This window comes from Erpetoichthys calabaricus, chromosome 2, assembly GCF_900747795.2.
Source record: "Erpetoichthys calabaricus chromosome 2, fErpCal1.3, whole genome shotgun sequence".
NCBI classification, from domain to species: Eukaryota; Metazoa; Chordata; class Cladistia; order Polypteriformes; family Polypteridae; genus Erpetoichthys; species Erpetoichthys calabaricus.
Window position 1 is genome coordinate 84,841,870 of NC_041395.2, and position 18,371 is coordinate 84,860,240.

The 18,371-nt window shown below is 36.4% G+C and overlaps 2 protein-coding genes across 2 annotated transcripts in view; both read left to right on the forward strand.

Annotated features, from left to right (window-relative positions):
- sv2a (synaptic vesicle glycoprotein 2A) overlaps positions 1 to 18,371 on the forward strand; it is an 885,655-nt gene that overhangs the window by 369,325 nt on the left and 497,959 nt on the right. The window lies entirely within an intron of this gene.
- Positions 4,828 to 18,371, forward strand: part of nr2f5 (nuclear receptor subfamily 2, group F, member 5) — a 47,254-nt gene continuing 33,710 nt past the window's right edge. The window contains exon 1 of the mRNA XM_028794015.2: positions 4,828 to 6,149. Coding sequence (XP_028649848.1) covers positions 5,759 to 6,149 — 391 coding nt within the window. The 5' untranslated portion in view covers positions 4,828 to 5,758. The remainder of the gene's footprint in view (positions 6,150 to 18,371) is intronic.

Sequence of the window (18,371 nt, forward strand, 5' to 3'; positions counted from 1 at the left end):
TGGGAATTTCCAGTTGTCCTTTCTTTTGAAATACAGCATATCAAAAACTATTTTATTTTTACTAAAATCATCTTTGAATCAATTTTCCCAACCTGCTTAATCAGTGCAGGGTTGTAAGGAGGTACTATCTATCCTGACAGCAACATGGGGACCATGCTGAAGGTGATGACCGTTCTTTGTAGAACACATTTGCTCACATATTTAACACTATGAGCTAATACAACACGTATCTCTTTGGGATGTGTAAAGAAATTAATGTGCCCAGGAAAAAAACCAACACAGACACATGGGCAACATGAAGGCAGTGGCATGACTGGGATTTTATTCAAAGATTCTGGAGGTGTTAGGCGCCACGCCACTGCACCACTCTTCTTAATTGGCTATTGCTGAATCAAAATATATTTTTATAAATAATTTCATTGTTTGATTTGTTCTGTTTAAGGTATCTCTTTAAATCGTTTTCTTACATAAAATGTTATAAGCTTCTGATGCATGTCTCCTACTGCTTCACAATCCCAGCTGGTCTTAGAAGTCTCCTCCATGGAAGGTGGCAGCACAAGCGTTAATGTGAGTGTGGTTCTAAAACAATAATCTTTAGATAATGGCATCACAGAAAACATCTTACTGGGACAAAATGGGGGAGGGAGATGTCAAACGGAAGGGAGCTGTGACAGTGTATCATGCAAGAATCTTATGGGACTCATTGTATAAATCACCCGTCCCAAAACATATATAAATAAGAACAGCAAAGGTAAAAAGAAAACTGAGATAACGTAGCTTCCTTTGAATAACGTAGTTGAATCGTGAATATACTCAACCGCCTTTTAAAGTATTGTTTTTCTGTCAATGTGTGAATTAAGTTGACAATTCTGTAGCCCTAAAGTTTACATTTTTAACATTTTAGAGCTCAGTATCTTGTCCCATATACTGTGGGAATGTCAAACTTGTTAAGCTGAATGGCAAAATATTTTTAGTTTGAAAGTAAATAAAACTCAAGTAAAGAACACTCGACCATAACTAAAAAGACAAACGGAATCTGTTATGATGTCAGTTCGTTTATCGCAGTCGTTCGGTGTTACTAGTTTAGTCCTCCAGTGCAGTTGTGTTTCATATTTCACGCAAGGTGAACACTTTTAAAATTCATTTTGTAATTGCAGATGGTATAAAGATGCCTCGTTTAATTAGATACACCACCGCAATCTTAATTTATTGCGACGGAACACAGATGTCAAAATGAAGCTGTGTGTGTAACTGGAAGTCAAAGATGTTGCAAAAGTGATTTTACAACACGACAGACACTTTATTGTACTAATTCTCCAAAATCAAGCATATCCTGAAGTCGTTATGAAGTATGCAAGATTGAAAACGAAATATATTTAGAAGCTGCATATGAACGTAGAAGTAAAGACTTGTTCTCATCTGGATTAAAATGAGTTAGCTCTCAGTTATTTATCAAATAGATTCCGTAATGTAAAAGCATAAAACTCCTGGTGGTACAACTTGGAACCTGGTTAGCAACTTTATAGAGCTAATATCGTTATTGCAGTATTGGGACAGTTTGCACTCGGCGCCGAAATCTTTATTTAAAAAACGTACTTCACAAACCTCGTTACGAAAGTTAATATGAAATCATTCACTGTCTGCTTGCCCAGTATACAGTAAAATGTAACCGCTTAAAGAAATAGCCAGGACGGGACGCCAGAGGTAGATAAACTCTCAGCTTCCACAGTAAACAAAGAGTTTCATGAAACAGCCCTGATATTGCAGGGGACACTCACCCTTAGGTCTTCACTCACAATCTGATAATCTGTTTTTCTCAGGGATGTACATCCGAATCGAGGCTCCACGAAACTAAAAAGTATTCAACAGCATTTTCGTCATCGATGTAATTCTAGGGAAATACATTTTGATTATTTCTTTAACAAGATGTAGGTTTAAATGTTAATGTTCGGTTTTGCGGCAAGAAGGTAATAAATGAAAAACTGTTGCTACTTAGACATTCCGGGTTTTTAAAAAAATAGTCCTTTAAATGTGTTCTATGCATATTTGAAACACTTAATCGAGTTGATCCAAATTAAAAAAAAAATTAGAGTTAAACAAAAGGTTATTGTCTCCCCTTTAATATAATGCAGTATATTTCCTTTCCAAAGGCAAGACACTGTAAAGGTGGGTGAGTGCGCGCAAGAAACACACACGGATGTAGAACAAAAACGTGGTTGAAAATGAATCTCTTCGTACCAGCTATAAAGAAGTTATAAAGTTAAATAGAAACCCCCGATTTTAATTTAAATGGCCAGATATGAATGATCGTCACTGTGCCGTGTAATGTATTGTCACTCTGTCCGGGGTAATTCCTCCATGGCTCGGGTTTTAACGGGTTTAGGAAGGGACCATGGATGGCGTTTTCTTTCTTTCTTTCTTTCTTTCTTTCTTTCTTTCTTTCTTTCTTTCTTTCTTTCTTTCTTTCTTTCTTTACAGTTCATTGCTGTCAATGGAGGAATGTAAAATGTGAGTCTAAAACATCACGTTTTTGACTTGCAAAAGTTGTTTTAATAGAACGGATTTGAATTCCAAACTGGGTGCTTATATGCCAAGCGTCTCGGAAGTGCAGTGTGAGAAATCTTATTTGTCATGTTTTAATCTACTACTTAACGTGATGAATCGCCTAATATATCTTCAGACACTAAATCACGTTATGTTTTTTTCCTTTTTATCAAATGTGCTTTGTCCAGAAGCAAAGAAACCCCTGAGGTTCTCAAATTAGAAGTTCAGGCAGATTGTGACAGAAAGCATTTTTATTTCTAATAACTAGATTAACCGCTTCGCTTTTTCTTAGGCTGCCATGGGCAAACCTCCCTCTCTGATGTTCGGAACCTGAGGGACTTAACAATCGCTTTGTATTAAAAAAAAAAGTGAACAACAGGCATAAAAAGCCATCAATACAGAATAATTACCACATCCCACACCATTTATATCCCATTTAGATTCATGACTTCGCGGTTTGGTTTTAACTGTTCAAAGATTTTCAACAAATAATCGAGTCAAGGATGTGTAGTTATTCGCTTGATTTCTCGATTTTGATCCTCCTCAGCTACCCGAAGACGTCTGATTTTTGCGTGTCTCAAAACAAAAGCAGGAGCGACAATGACACTGTTAAACCATCGTATAACTACATCACAATTTGTGACACTAGTACGTACTGCCATTGAATGTCTTGAAGAGGGTGTCCAACAGGGTAGTCAGAGTTATGCTTTAAACAGACAAACTCGACCGTAAACTGTGTTAAACCAGTTCGACAATGGATGGATGATCTCTACCGAAGGGAAGGCCTTTATGAGTTTATTGACTTATGTGCAAATACATGTCAGCTTACAGTGTTCTTTTTTAATTATATACATAAGCATTATATAAGAACTATATAAGAGCAACACTGAATAAAAATAAATTTAATTCACCTGGAATATACCCAAACTAAAAATATCCATTCTTATATCCAGAGTGCTCTACACTCTTAAAAATATTGGTACTTTAAAAGCACTTCTTTACGGCAGGGTTGTGTGGTTCATCATAGAGCCATTGCTTGATAAAAGCACCATTTCATTCTGTGATGGGTTCTTTGCATATGAAGTTCATTCTTTGTGCTTTGAAAAACTTCCTAATATGTAGAAATAATCTTTATTGTATGGTATACTACCAGCAGGACACTAACAGATTAAGAAAATTTGTGTTACTGTGTGTGTATATGTGGCAAAAGTCCTTTTAAGACGGATGCATTAGTATCTCATAAATCTGTTATCATCTATATAGTTATTTACTGTATTTAGCCTGTGACAGGTCTAAATAAATAACGGTTCTTTCTAAGAGCCTTCATGTGGGTAAGTCTTTTGTGAACAAAAAATGGTTCCCCTGTGACATCGCTCTGAAGAACCACACTGGCACCTCTATTTTTAAGAGTGTACCTCACAGATTTAGTGAAGTGGGTCGATCCCCCAGCTTTCTCACTGTGTTAAGTTTTGCATATTCTGAATTAATTTGCATGGGTACTTCGTTTTGCTCGCATCCAAAAGTTTTATTATTTCTTATTACTTTATTTAGTCACTAAATAAATCACCCCATAGTGAGCGAACATGTACTGTATGACCGTTCAGTTCGATGACATGGTTTCCCGACCAGTTTGTACGAGGCTTCTGGCGCTCTTAGCATAATGCCCTTCTCCCACAAACCCTGCCATAGAAAATATGATAAAAGGATTGTTTTAAATTGAAAATAGTTTAGATATAAGCTTAGTTCTACGTTTGGTGAATTAACACTAAACACGTACTTACATGCAGTATAACTGTATATGATCATGCGGATTCTTAACACGGCTTTGTATTGTCTTTTATTAACCTCTGTTCCTCAGATCTACAGGCATGCCTATTACTGTGATGTACATCTTATTAAAAATATAGAAACTAACATCATAACTCGTCAATAGCTTAAAAAGGGACTTTTTGATGACAGAAACAAAAGTACACTAGTATAGGTCAAGCCCACAAGATTAAATAATATATTGGTTACTATCCCTATCGGACTCAAATTTTGTGTGTGCATGAGGACCGAACAGGATCAGATTTCTTTCTCTAGTAAATAATTACAAGTTGACCAATCGGACCAGTACACTAAACATTGCAGGGATCTGTTAAGCCTGGTTCACGCCCCCTTTCTACCATCCAATAGGATTTCAACATAAGACGCGCAATGATCTGTTGCGAACCATCCCAACTCCTAAGAAGGAAGTTCTCACCATATAAGGAAAAAGTAGCGTACCCACGTGCATGAATGGGAGGTTAGTGTCACTTTCAGGAGGTCCCACGGAGTTGAATCAGTGATGGAATTGACAGCCGCCGGGTGAATTATTCCTCACTTGAAAACGTTTTACTGTATATATGATACACTGCGTATTTTATAGAAGTGTCTTTACCAAGAAGGTGGCTTTGTCCTTTTCTACACCCCACAGCGTGAACTCCAGTCTTTCGCTGATTGCTTGTTTGGATCCAGCTGGAAATTTTTTTTTTTTTTACACTGAACACGTGGATTTTATACGGAGTAGCAATATTTCGAGATAAGGATGCACTACGACAGATAGGGCTTGTGATAAGTCTAACAAAGTGGCATTTGTCTTAGAAAAAAAGAATTAGCTTCTGAAAATTAATAATAATGTGATGTAAGAAGCGGGTGTTTATCTACAGCCATTTTGCTCTTCATTATTTATTTTCCGTTTATAATTTTTGTTCAACGTTTCTATCGGTATTTTGGTTCTAGAAGTTTCTTATTAAGTATTTTGCGACATGAAGTAATACAGTCCAAAGTTGAATGTAAAGCCAATTAATAGTTCAAGGATATTTGGCGACGTTAGTCTTCATTCGCCATGGTTATTTTAAACTAGGTGAATCTACTGGACAAAGGACTGGTGTACGATACATCCAAGAATTCAGCGCATATTACGGGATTGGTAAGGATCTGACTGCACTTGCTTTGAAAGTGATCCTCACACGTATCGCGATTTCCGGGTATAAAGAAAACAACGAAACTACAAGCAGGCACTCGGAGAGCTCTGGATCTAAATATAGAAGTATGAACTGTGTTCTGAGACTGGATTAATTAGACCGCCGCGACCCTTTTACTTTCCGCGGCTCTTCTGTACGTCAGAACGGATCATCACCAAAGCGCTGGAAAGAGGCTGTGTTTTGTTAATCGGGAAGTGCTGCTGGATAGCATGGCAATGGTAGTTAATCCTTGGCAAGAGGACATCTCCACGGGCCCCGGGTCTCAGGGTAGCTCGCAGTCGCAGATATGTAGTCAAGAACCAGTCGGAACTTCCCTTCAGACACCGGGAACCCCCTCCGGTTCCACGCCAGGCAACGACGCGCATTCGGGGGATAAAATCCCTAACGTTGACTGTATGGTTTGCGGAGACAAATCCAGTGGCAAACACTACGGCCAGTTTACCTGCGAGGGCTGCAAGAGTTTCTTCAAACGTTCAGTGAGACGCAACCTGAGCTATACGTGTCGGGGAAACCGAGACTGCCCGATTGATCAGCACCATCGGAACCAATGTCAGTACTGCCGCCTGAAGAAATGCCTCAAAGTCGGCATGCGAAGAGAAGGTGAGTCGCCGGAAGCCGGCCGACGAACGTTTGTGAAATTCTCTTATACTTACGGTTGCATGCTTATTGTATAAATACAAGTTGTGTGTTTCTTCTGGAAATCATTAACTATCTTAATTTGCAGTCGTAAAAATGCGTATTTTTGCTTAGCATGATCTATCTATCTATCTATCTATCTATCTATCTATCTATCTATCTATCTATCTATCTATCTATCTATCTATCTATCTGCCTGTCTGTCGGTCTGTCAGCCAGTCTACCTTGATGTCAGTCTGTCAAACGTTTATTATTTAAAAGTATTAAGAGTCAATGTTCTTGTCACGGAAATAATAGACACTTCTTATGAAGGCTGATATCGCGAGTATTCTTAAAAGTGAGTTAACACTTGCGTATATATCCCCCAAACTTCAACTAGTAACTACTTCGGCTATGCATAATGATGACATAATTTTAAGTTCCGTTTTTTATCCTAAAACGAAACAACATTGCCGAATGACTTAAATTTATTGTTTTATATAAAGATTATCATAAATCACCGAACGTTATGGTAGAGCACTGTCTTTAACAGCAACGAACAACTCCGTGTAACTGAATTTATTCCTCCCGATTATATCACGTACATTGAAGAGTAAGTTAATCGAAGAAAAATGGTAGAATTTCATTTCATTATTCATAAAAGTAATCAAAACATGGGATCGAATTAAATGGCAGTGACGGTTAGTAATATTAAAACACTAAAAGCGTGAATGTTTGCGCTATTTTTCTGGAAAACGTCTTCTGTTGTCGTGTTTTTGATCACATCGTTTTCTAAGAGTTATATTCAGAAGATGACCTAAATTACCGCCAGACCGTTGAATAAAATTATAAACGGTGCTGTGAACTCCTGTATCTACACAAAAATCACTGACAGATTTGGAGCGACGTCGCTCCACCTCTGTGTTTAGCTGTCGTGTAGAATATCAATCAAGAATGAACTCTCAAACATGTAGCGTGCTTCATTCACAGCGACACTGCTTGCTAGTTACATTTTTGGACATCATTTAAGTATAATTTTACCGATAAAGATAATGAATAACACAAAACAGACCACACTGTGTGATATAATACAGGAGCAGAAAGTCTCTTTTTTGTTATCTGCTTATATGATTTGCTTTCTCGCCTTGCGTCTTAATCCTGTGCCCGGACGTTAGTTTGCGGAGTTTGCGCGTTCTGAGTTAACTTGAGTATTCCTCTGGGTACGCCATATTATTATTAATATTCAGGGACTCACTGGTTAGGTAGATTGGGAATCACACACTGGCCCCTGTGTGTGCGCGTGAGTGTGTGTGTGAGAGAAGGGGTCCTGCGATAGACTGGCGCCCAGTTAATGGCTGTTTGCTATTGGATTCTGCACCCCCACCACCCCATCTCTCCAGCAACCCTGTATTGGATTAAGCGGATTATAGAACATTATGTTCCATACAGTAGTATTTTCCTTAAATGAGCAGTAAACATTGGAGAAATATTGTTTTGTTTTCTGTAACTTGTAAAGTTAAACCACTCAACCCAAAGGGCCCCACAGAGCAAATATACGTACATTTTATTTCAACTAAAAAAACTTTTTGATAGATAGATAGATAGATAGATAGATAGATAGATAGATAGATAGATAGATAGATAGATAGAACATTTACGGCTTTATATTTTCAAAAAATGTTTTAAAAGCAGTAAAAGACCATACTAATACACTTGCTAAAGGAGAAATGCTACATGGCCATAGCAGAATAAAATATAAATCCTTTTGGATTTGTATATGCTTCCAAAGCCAGGACAAAGTTATGGTTGAAGACTTTCTTTAAAGATGTTGTATGCCAAAATAGTCATTATTTAACGTTCAATTTTAAAACACCTTATATGTCTAACTTGTACTCTTCTTTTAACCAGTTTTATTTAAATACATGAGACACACCAAATCATTTCCTGTACATTCATAAGTTTATTTTTTATTTACTAATAAAAGAACATATTCCAAAAGTAATGCTGAATTTTGTTTAGAAATCTAAAAACTAATGTTGTTCCTAGTATTGTACTTATTCATATTGGTAACAGATGTATTTGTGCTTTAAATGTTAGCGAGTTTCTAATACGATCATTTAAAGGAGACCACGTCCTATCATACTATTACTTTCGGAACAGGATCAGTAAAGGTAGAAATACTACTGTACTACTACTATTACAACAAATAAATAAATAAACTTTGAAAGTATACATTTAAAATCATTTGTCAATGAGTTAATCTTTATTTTTATATAACGATCTTTTCAGAAAACACCATCACAATACGCGTGAAAAAACAAAACCAGTACAGTTTAGCTTAATAAGGGGGGAAAAAGCACGGAGTACATTAAATTACAACAGTGTAAAATCACCAGTGTTAAATTAACATTTTTAAGTGTTTATATGGCAACACCTTTTAAATATGTAAAAGTTTAAGGATTACTTTAACCCCATAACAGTATCACTGGTGATTTGGCTCTGAGGGAGGCAGAGCCACAGTCAGGTTGACAAAAATTGTTAAAACACTTGCTGTTCTTCAGTGCTTATATTTCTTTAATGATAGCTATGACCTTATAGTGAGGAGCCTTTGAAATCAAGTGTGGATCATGATGGGCAAGTTATGATGCATTCAAAAGATGTTAATTCACCTTTGACAAATCATGGGAACGTTTTCATTTTACTGTATGGGATCCTGTAACTTTTCTCAAGAAAATACCTTGCAGAATTAAGTTGAAAAAGTGGATGTCTCAGTTCCTAAAGTAATGCTTGTCAAAAAAAAACAGTCTGCGTTTGAATTGAAAGTAAGGGTTATTGTAAGGTAGTGTAGAATGTTCACTTTACATATACAGCACCTGTACACTAGGGGTTTATGCAGTACTAAATTCCGAAAAAAAGTGATGCTTAGTCACGGCATTTTCTTTCTTCTAATGTACCGTAAAGCCTCACGTACCCTGAGATTCTCCAAGTGATAGTTATGAAACGATTGGAACGAGCGAAACCAACACCTGTAGGCCACCGGGAGTCATTATTAGCGGAACGTTTGTTTGATACCGACAGCTAACAAAGCAGCGCCACCTGCTGTTTGTCCAACAACCTTAATGCACAATCCAGCTTTTTCCAAAAATCCTGACCAAATCAAAACGCTGAATAAATTATTGACATAAACTGAGTTTGAGCTGACATATGCAGAAGACTGAGCTGAAGCCTGACATTTATGATGAATATGTGGCTAAGCGGTTGGGCTGTACTGTGGAGCAGTGCTCAGCGCGAGGTTGGGGCCACTGTCTGTTTGTACGCTTCCCAAGTGTCTGTCCCGTTTTCTTACTCATCCCAAAGACGCGGGTTAGTTTAATTGGATACATCGTGCTGGTTCCAGACAAACTGAAAGCAGCGGAAAATGTGTGTTGAGAATATTGGTGGACGTGCGCTTGCGTGCTGTGGCTTGATGTGCTGCGGCCTTGACCGTCGGAATGCCCGGGGAGAACACTACATCAGTGTCGCAAAGAGCCACGTATTGTGCTGATGAACTCTTTTAAACTGTTGGCAGCATTTTTTTCTCGTATTTTGCATTCCTTCAGAACAAAGGGCATCTTTCAGGCAGTTAAAAAGAGGCTATGCAACTATTCAAAAAAGAGGCAATGTTTTATTTCATCGGAGACTGAGAGAAATTAACATAATAGCCAGTATCTACAATGAGAGGGATATACAGGGTACGGCAGTCATGGAGGCGAATTATCTGCACAGTCATTGATACCATTAATATTTATTTGACACCTTTTTGGGGCCCGCAAAGCTCTTGGTTTCTGTCCATAACGCAGCGCTGGAGGTTTAACGCTGCGTCTCCTTATTTTAATCTCCTCGCACACATTGAGGATTTATAACTATAATGGAAAATATAGGTCAGTGAAAACAGGACATTAATAATGAAATGGTTAAAACGAAGCCCACATGTGAGGAATCGTTTTGTTTTCTACTCTGATATTGTTATGTAATTAAGCCATTTAACGTAGCGTTAAAGAATTTAAAGTCATGACAAATACTACAAGTGCAAAATATCCATAGGCTTTAAGATTTTTTTTACTAGTTTTCACAGTTTGCACATATTTAAAAAAATCAATCAGAGAAAAGTTAAAGAAATTTACTGGAATGTATTCGACCGCCACCAAAGTACACTCTTAATAAAGGTGACAAAGTGGTTCTTCAGAGCGAAGCCACAGAAGAACTATTTTTGGTTTCCAAAAGAACCATCCATACGAAGCCGTTAGAAAGAAAGAACCTTTACATCCATTACAGGGTTCATAAATAATCATTCATAGACGATACTAATTCGTATAATTCAAATGGGATTATTATTTTTGGGGCTTCGTGTTTCTTGATTTCTGGTACTTCGCTAGCTGGCCCACTACAAATTAAAGATTTCTGTTTTGTCCTTATATTAAGAAACTTCTGAAATCCCAAAGAGCACATTTAATATACAGAAACCCCTTCCCAGAATTAAATGGTTATTTGTCAAGAACTGGTTCTATGAGGAACCATTCAGCCCAGTAAAGAACCATAATTTTTAAGAGTGAGGCTTTCAAAAAATTCGTACAATATGTTGCATTAAAACGTTGGTGTGCTAATACTGTATATCATTTTTTGAAGAACTATTACATGCATTCACGCAATGTCCACCCAGGATTATAACTTTTCACGTTCCATTCATTGCAACACCCAACATCTTTACGTGAATCAAACACATTTTGTGTGAATTAACGCTTAAAAGTGCAAGAAAGACAGCACTGTGCGCAAGGCATTTATGAGCCCAGAACTGGACACCAGTGCATCGATGGTCAGTCAGACTTAATCACTGCGTACGAGTGCGGAGTCTCCTGTTAACGCCTCAGCGAAACTCGAGTGCTCTAAGAAATACGGGGCTTTTAAAGGCCGCATTCACGATTAGAGAGCCAACTACTGCACCACCTTGTCGACAGATAATGAGGGGGGCAGTTATGAGTTTTCAAACTTTAAGCATAAGTGCAGATTTCCCCCCAAACTGTATTTACGTTATTTATAAAGCTATTAAGTCGACGCCTTTTGGGTGCATGGTGAGAGAGTAGGATGATGAAGATGGTAATTATCATCTTCATCATTTATTATTATTATTTATAGGACGGCGGCTTTTTCTAAGAGGATTTACAATGACAAGGTAGATTAACATTCTTTACACCGTTTTATTTACCACTTGAAGTACAAGATCATATAGGCGGGGGCGAGATTTTAGCACGCAATTTTTGTCATTAAAGGCTGAGATTTTTCCGCACTTGTTAAGTGTTTTCACTGTTGCTTTTGAAAATGATGTTTACTCTAAACTCCTGATCAGAAGTAACCTGTACATTTCGAAAAATAGAGCATTAACAATCCGTAGTGGTCGCAACGCGACGGGTGCGATTTATGTCCATTAAAGAAAGCAGAATTTCCACTGATCAAATTAATTGAAGAAGAATAAATTAATTGACACTTTTATTCATTTTTGTCCGTGGAAATTGGAGCCGTGTTTATTACTCACATGTAAAGTGAACAGAATCATTTCCACATTTTATTTTGTTGTGAATAAATTGCTTTTACTCTTTATTGTATTTTGATGTTTTTCAGCATTGCTAGCTAGAGAAAAAAAAGACATTCAATCTACAGAAACACTTTCTTTACAGACTAGATGTTGTAATGCCAATACTGCTTCATGTGATTGTGAAATGATCCCAGTTTCAAATCCAGGTTAATCTGAAAATTAATCCTTTGATTATGGTATTCTACTTTTGGTTTATATTTGTTAATAAATCAAATTGTGCAGGTTTTACTTTTTTATCTACTTACAGTATCGAACATTATTCAGCATTAACATTAATAGTATTCAACATTACTAATGTTTATAACATTAATGAGTGATTTTGTAATTTTAAACAGAAAATCCCCACAACATTAATTATGAGAGAGTTTTGTATTAATGAAAGGTGGATTGTCAATTAAATAAGTGTATAATACAACAGTCTCAAACCTACTTATCCCAATTGGGAAGGGCCATAGGAAACCAGTCTATCCTTGGATCACCAACCAACTCTGGACTACAAAGGGGGGCGATTTAGAATTGCCAATCAATCTGACATAATAATACGTTTATTAGATGATTAAATGAAAATTAATATTTTTTTTTCTTGTGGTATAATTAAAAAACAGACCCGGAAGTGGAATGTATCACAGAAAAAAAACAAAAAACAAAACAGAATCTCAAAGCAGCTGGAACCAATTCAGGGTCATAGGGGGGCAAAGTCTCTCCTGGTAACACTGGCCATAAGGAAGGAAACAGCCCTAGACAGGGAGCCAGTCATTCACAGAGCCTACTCACTCACACTTCATGTTGACACGCACAAAGGGACAATTTGGAATCATCAGTTCACTCGACAAACACATTTTTGGGGATGAAGTAGGAAAACCGAGGTACCTGGAGGAAAAAAAAACTGCTAATAGGGAGAGAACATGTAACCTCCATATGGAAGAGGACTGGACAATGAATCTATGAGGCAGCAGTGCTAACACCCACACCACCATGCCATCCTCCATTTTAAAATGCAGATTGACATTATCTGTAGCTGTTGCACATTTTGAATAATTAATTAGGCCAAGTAATAAATGATATTTTCAAAAGTTGGGAACACTTCTATTCAGTATTTGATAGCTCTAGTTATTCAGGGAAGAAACAGTAAAATTATTTAAAGAAAATATCTTAAGAGTATATTCCCATATTAATTTTATCACAACATCAGAAAGCAAAGACTGTATGTTGTTTAGGAAGCATTTCTGTGATTAAAACATGTTCCCATGTTTTTACTAATATTTCCATCACTGGAGAATAACGTCCTGATTACTGTATGAGAAGCAAACTGTACTTAACATGCTATTAATGTAATGAAATTGTGTTCTTTTATCTTATTTTAAAGTCTTTAAACAATAGTTTAAATCTCCAGCGTAACTATTTAAGAGTGACATTGTATAAAATAGCATTAAATGACTATACAGTTTTGGATTTATTTGCAATTTTGATTTGTACTTAATGCATATTTTTAATGCGTCTCTGGTTATTTGGTGCTCCACAGTGCATGAACATTCTGTGATTCCAAAGAACATATTACATAATCTATATGCAAAATCATGTGTTCTAGATTTGAAATTAACACATTTGTTGTAAGGTTAATTGTTTGTAGTTTTTTTTTAGTTTTCTTTGTAGTTTTAAACAAAGCATTTCTAATCAATATAGAACCCTGTACTGCAGGACAGTCAGATGCTGCAGTGGTTAGCGCTGCTGCTTCATGATTAAAGTGTCCTGGCTTTAAAAAATCTCCCACAGACTGGCATGATAGACAGCTGGGTGACTCTAAATTGAGAGTAGGGGTGTGTGCCCTGCATTGGGCTGGTATCCTGTCTTGTGTATAATGCAGCCTGGAAAGGCTCTGACTCCTGCAGCCATGAAGTGGGCTTGAAAATGGATGGAGGAATGTGCATGGAATAACCTTTAAAAAGGCTTCATCTTAAAATAGCAACCACAGCTAGCCAGGTAATGTTTATCAGAAAAGAGTGTTGATAGTTTTTTATTCTGCACACATGCAAAGAGAATTGCTTTTTGTCTCAATCTATAGAACACTTGATTATATTTGGTTTTGTCATTTTCTTGTTTTATCCATTAAGTCCATAGATTGACCATTTTGGACTGATCATTAATGTCGATTGTTGGGATTTTGTAGGGACGTAGGTTGAGTAGTTCATAGTGAACACACTTGAAGCAATCTTTGAGGACTCTATAAACATCTGAAATGATGAAGTAAATCAAGGTGAATAAAGTAAAATTAATTGTTAACAAGAATCAGAAGATTATATTTTTAATAAATAGAATTGTTTATTTCAAGTCTGATATAGAAAGGAATCCGGATATATATAGGTTCAGAATGCATATTAAGAATTGTTTTCTGTAGTTGTACATATGCATGATTTATTAATAGTGATTTGTGAAGTAATTTCATTGTTCAATATTGAAACTTGTGCTTTAACTTGATAGATGACTTGCGGTGCCTTGTCCAGTAGTGGGGCATCTACATGTATTCCCAGTCTATTGTTCAAGATTCCCCCTTTCCTACTCACTCACTCACTCATAATGTGCTGCTGGCTAACAGCTCCAAAGTCCAAAGTTCATTCCCCTGGCAGGTTACCATGTGGACTTTACATGCTCTGCTTGTGTTACGTGGATTTTCTCTGAGAACTCCAGTTTGGTCGCTTGTCCCAAAGCTGCCGTTAAAATGCCCATTTTGAGTGAGTGTGCCCTGTCTATGCTGGTTTCTACTTCTTGCACCCCATGCTGTTGGGATAACCTTAAGCCCCCATACCCACATGACACAGTATTCTGAAAATGAATGAGTATGTTTAGATTCTGTGAATAAATTATTCATTATAAATGTTTTTATTTTCTTTCTGCCTTTCAATTAAGTCAGTTTCTTCTTTGTTAATCATTTTTTCAGCCCCTTGTGCTCATTTCAGAAGTACCACCTGTATTTTATTAGCTTTCATCCCACTTTGTATCCTCAAATTTGACTTAACTACTACTATTAACTCACACATGTGCAAGTTGTGTAAAGTGAAAAAAGTTAATGTGACCTTCTACTGTAACTTGAATCTGGAAGACTTAAGGATCCAAAGTGTTGCTGATTGGGGTAGTTACATGTGACTCTTTTTTAAAATGTTAATTATTTTAAATTTAGGAAAGTATAAAACCTCTCCTCTACTCTTATAAATAAGTTTCTTTGTATTTCATTCCAAATCACAATGGTTAATAATATTGAATGATAATTTAAGAACATTACTTTTTGTATAGTTGTGTATAATTTTATAAAATATGATATTCCATAATATTGTCCTCTAATTTTGCTGTTTTATTCATTGTGAGATTCACTTCAAGATTCAACTTCAAAATCTTGTATAAGAACTGTTTTTTTCTCTCAGTTCCTAGAAGTCATGCCAGGTGCAGCGGCCACCATTAAACTGTTTCCTGTCTTTTCCATTTCACACCTTTCTGGGCACTTTTATTAAAGTTGGTATAATAAACTTTACATGCAAAATCATTTGAAAACATGTGCTTCTGTGCCATATGTGTGACTACTCTCTTCGGTTTATGTTTAATGTTAACACTTAAAAAAAAACAAAAAACAAACTGGTATAAATGTACCATGTATAAGAACTGCAGCTAGATCCGTAACAAGGGGATTTGCTAGTTAAGATCTGCTAGCTTTGTCCACCTTTTTTAGAGAGGCACTCTGCAATATATCTGAATGTCACGCTTTCTCAACTACAGCAGATAAAAGTTGTATTGATGTATAGTTGTATTATAGTGTATGTGTCCTCGTATACTCAGGGAGAAGAACAATCTGTCATGAAAAGCCTACAAAACTTGTTAGTTTTCACAGTACTCTGTCTTCATATAAAGGATATCTGTTCTCAGCTAATGCTTTAGCTTCAGTGTAATAATTATATCATTTTTTCTTTAGAAATATTAAATTGGTCAGTTGTAAGGCAGCATGTAAGTATTTCCAAAAGCTATGGTAAATCAGGATATTTTCTTAAAATATGATCAAACGGTAGGAACTTCATTGTCATGTAAAAAGCTGCTGACACCTCTCACTAGGTGCTTTTTATATGCAAATATCCAGTGAAGGTTCACTTTCTATTAGTGAAAAATTAGTGAAGTTTCTGTCATTAGTGGATTAAACAGACACTGTCACGGTGATACAGTATGTGCAACTGATTTATACTGCTCCATCATCTTTATCTGAATCTGGGGTGAGTAATGATGAACAAATAATTAATGCATTACTATATCTCAGAAATTATTTTTCTTAATGTGTTTAGTCTAACATAGAGCAGTGTAGAGATGGAAGCTATTTCATCAGCATGAAATAAAAAATTGGAATCAAACCTCAGAACCAGTCTCTCTTCCATGCTCGCCTACGTACCGCACATGCCATTATTCTCACAGAACCAAATTAGACATTCAAATCAACCTAATTTGTACATTTATAGGGATATATGTAAAAAAAAAAAAAAAAACAGAATACCTGGAAAAAGATGAGCCCAGGCATTTGGATCTGAAAATTATAACTAGTTTATGAGGTGAATAATAAATAAGGTTTTTTTTAAGGACCAGTTGTAGATGTAACTGGATATTGTCCCTCAGTAATGACCTGTTGTGACTTCTTTATTGTCTTCCTAATATTTACATTTACAATTGTATTCATTATATAGAACTGGTACTCTTTACATTCTGTGTATGAGGAATTATATTCATCTTGGATCCCGGTTGTTTTTTTTAAATGAATTGTGACACAGATGGATACTTGTTAAGGATAAATTTTGTAAATGTTATGTAAAGTTTTTCTTCACAGAAATGTGTATAGACATGTGGAAAAAGTTACCAAGTATTATGGTATACAGTAGGCCTTTAGGGTCTTTCATGATGTGATGTCATTTTGGAGAATTTGGGTAAATACGAAAAATTAACTTTATGGAGCTGAATGACCTGTTCTCGTCAAAACTGTTCTACAATTCTAATGTTAAAGTAGACCCTGAAGTTTCTATTTAGTTCTTACAGCACCCTCTTGAGTTTCCGAAACAGCTGTAGATGTGCATCAGTAACCAGTGATATTTTGGGTAGATGTAGATTTGAAAAGGAGAGACAAGCACAATGCTTTCTAACTTGCCTATACAGTATGCAAAAAAATACATTATGAAGACTTTGACTTATAATATAAAAATATAGTTTCCAGGGAGAAGCAAAGCACTTGTTTTCCTGCCAATGGAAAGATATCTGAGCTACTTGGTGCACTGGAGTCAATAGATGGAAAGATTCTGTCATCAGATTAGATGCCCAGCACAGACTCTATTGTGGAATGCCCAGGAGTGGATGGGCTGCCAGTTGGCCATGGTCTTCAGGACTGTGACTGGGTCTGACTTTGTGTTTGACTTTGTCTGTTATTATTGGCTATTGACCCAAGCCCCCAACTCTCCATGTCTATTTTCTTCAGCGGTGCTACTAACTGGAGTTATTGTTTTCCAGTCCTCTATTGTCACCTGGCCATAGTTCAGCAATAATAATAATTCTTTACATTTACATTCTTTTCATTTTCACTACTGAAAGTGCCTTACGTCGAGAATAGGGAGCCACGTCAACCACTACTAATGGATAAATTAATGGACAGATAGTGTGGGGCTTCATTTGTGCTAATCAGTTTCAACTACTTTGTTTTCTTGTCTGTTTAAACAAATCTGTGTCTTTGTGTATTCATTACGTAATTTGTTCTTTGTAAAGTTTGCTTTTACTTGGGAATTTGTTAGAGCTCGGTGAAGAGCACTATACAAAAATAACTTGAATAAACTGAATGGATGTGAATCAAAAGTTTTGTAAAACTTGATGAGCAAATAGGGGGTATATCAAAAATTAGAGTCATGAGGTGGCTATTAATGCAAGTCACAGCCAAACCACGTTCACTCTTTAAGAATCTCTGTCAAAGTTCAGATTTGTTTTAACTAGGCACACGGTGAACAGAAGCCAGCCATTTCTCCCCCTTTACTATTTCAAAATTCTCTGTGTCCTCCCATATCCCAAAGATTTGTTTTTTAAGTTTACTGACAACTCCAAACTGGCCTGGAGTGAATGAGTGTGGATATCCACCCTGGTGTCCCATCCATGTTTGGTTTAAGCCAAGGGTTTAATGTTGCTTGAATATATATTATAATGTACCTTTCTGTGAACTGTTACAATTGTTTATGATTTATACTTTGTTAATAAAAATTTGATCACAAAAAAAAATGTTGCTGGGAAATGGGTTATGGCTCCCTGCAGCACTTTATTGGATAAAGCAGGGTCAGAAAATGAAGGAATGAAATTTTAATTTATCAGGTCACCCAGTCTGTAAATGAATTTCTTCAGAATTGTATGCCATGCATCTGCTTATTTTAATTAATGTTATAGTAAAGAATATATAATAAAAATTAAGAAAAACCAAGCAGCGTAAGGAAATAAACGGCACAAGTGGTAATGCAGGAAGAAGTTGAAATAGGGAAGCATGACGAGAGGAGAGAATAAGAGAAAAAGAGAGGTGAAGGGTTAAG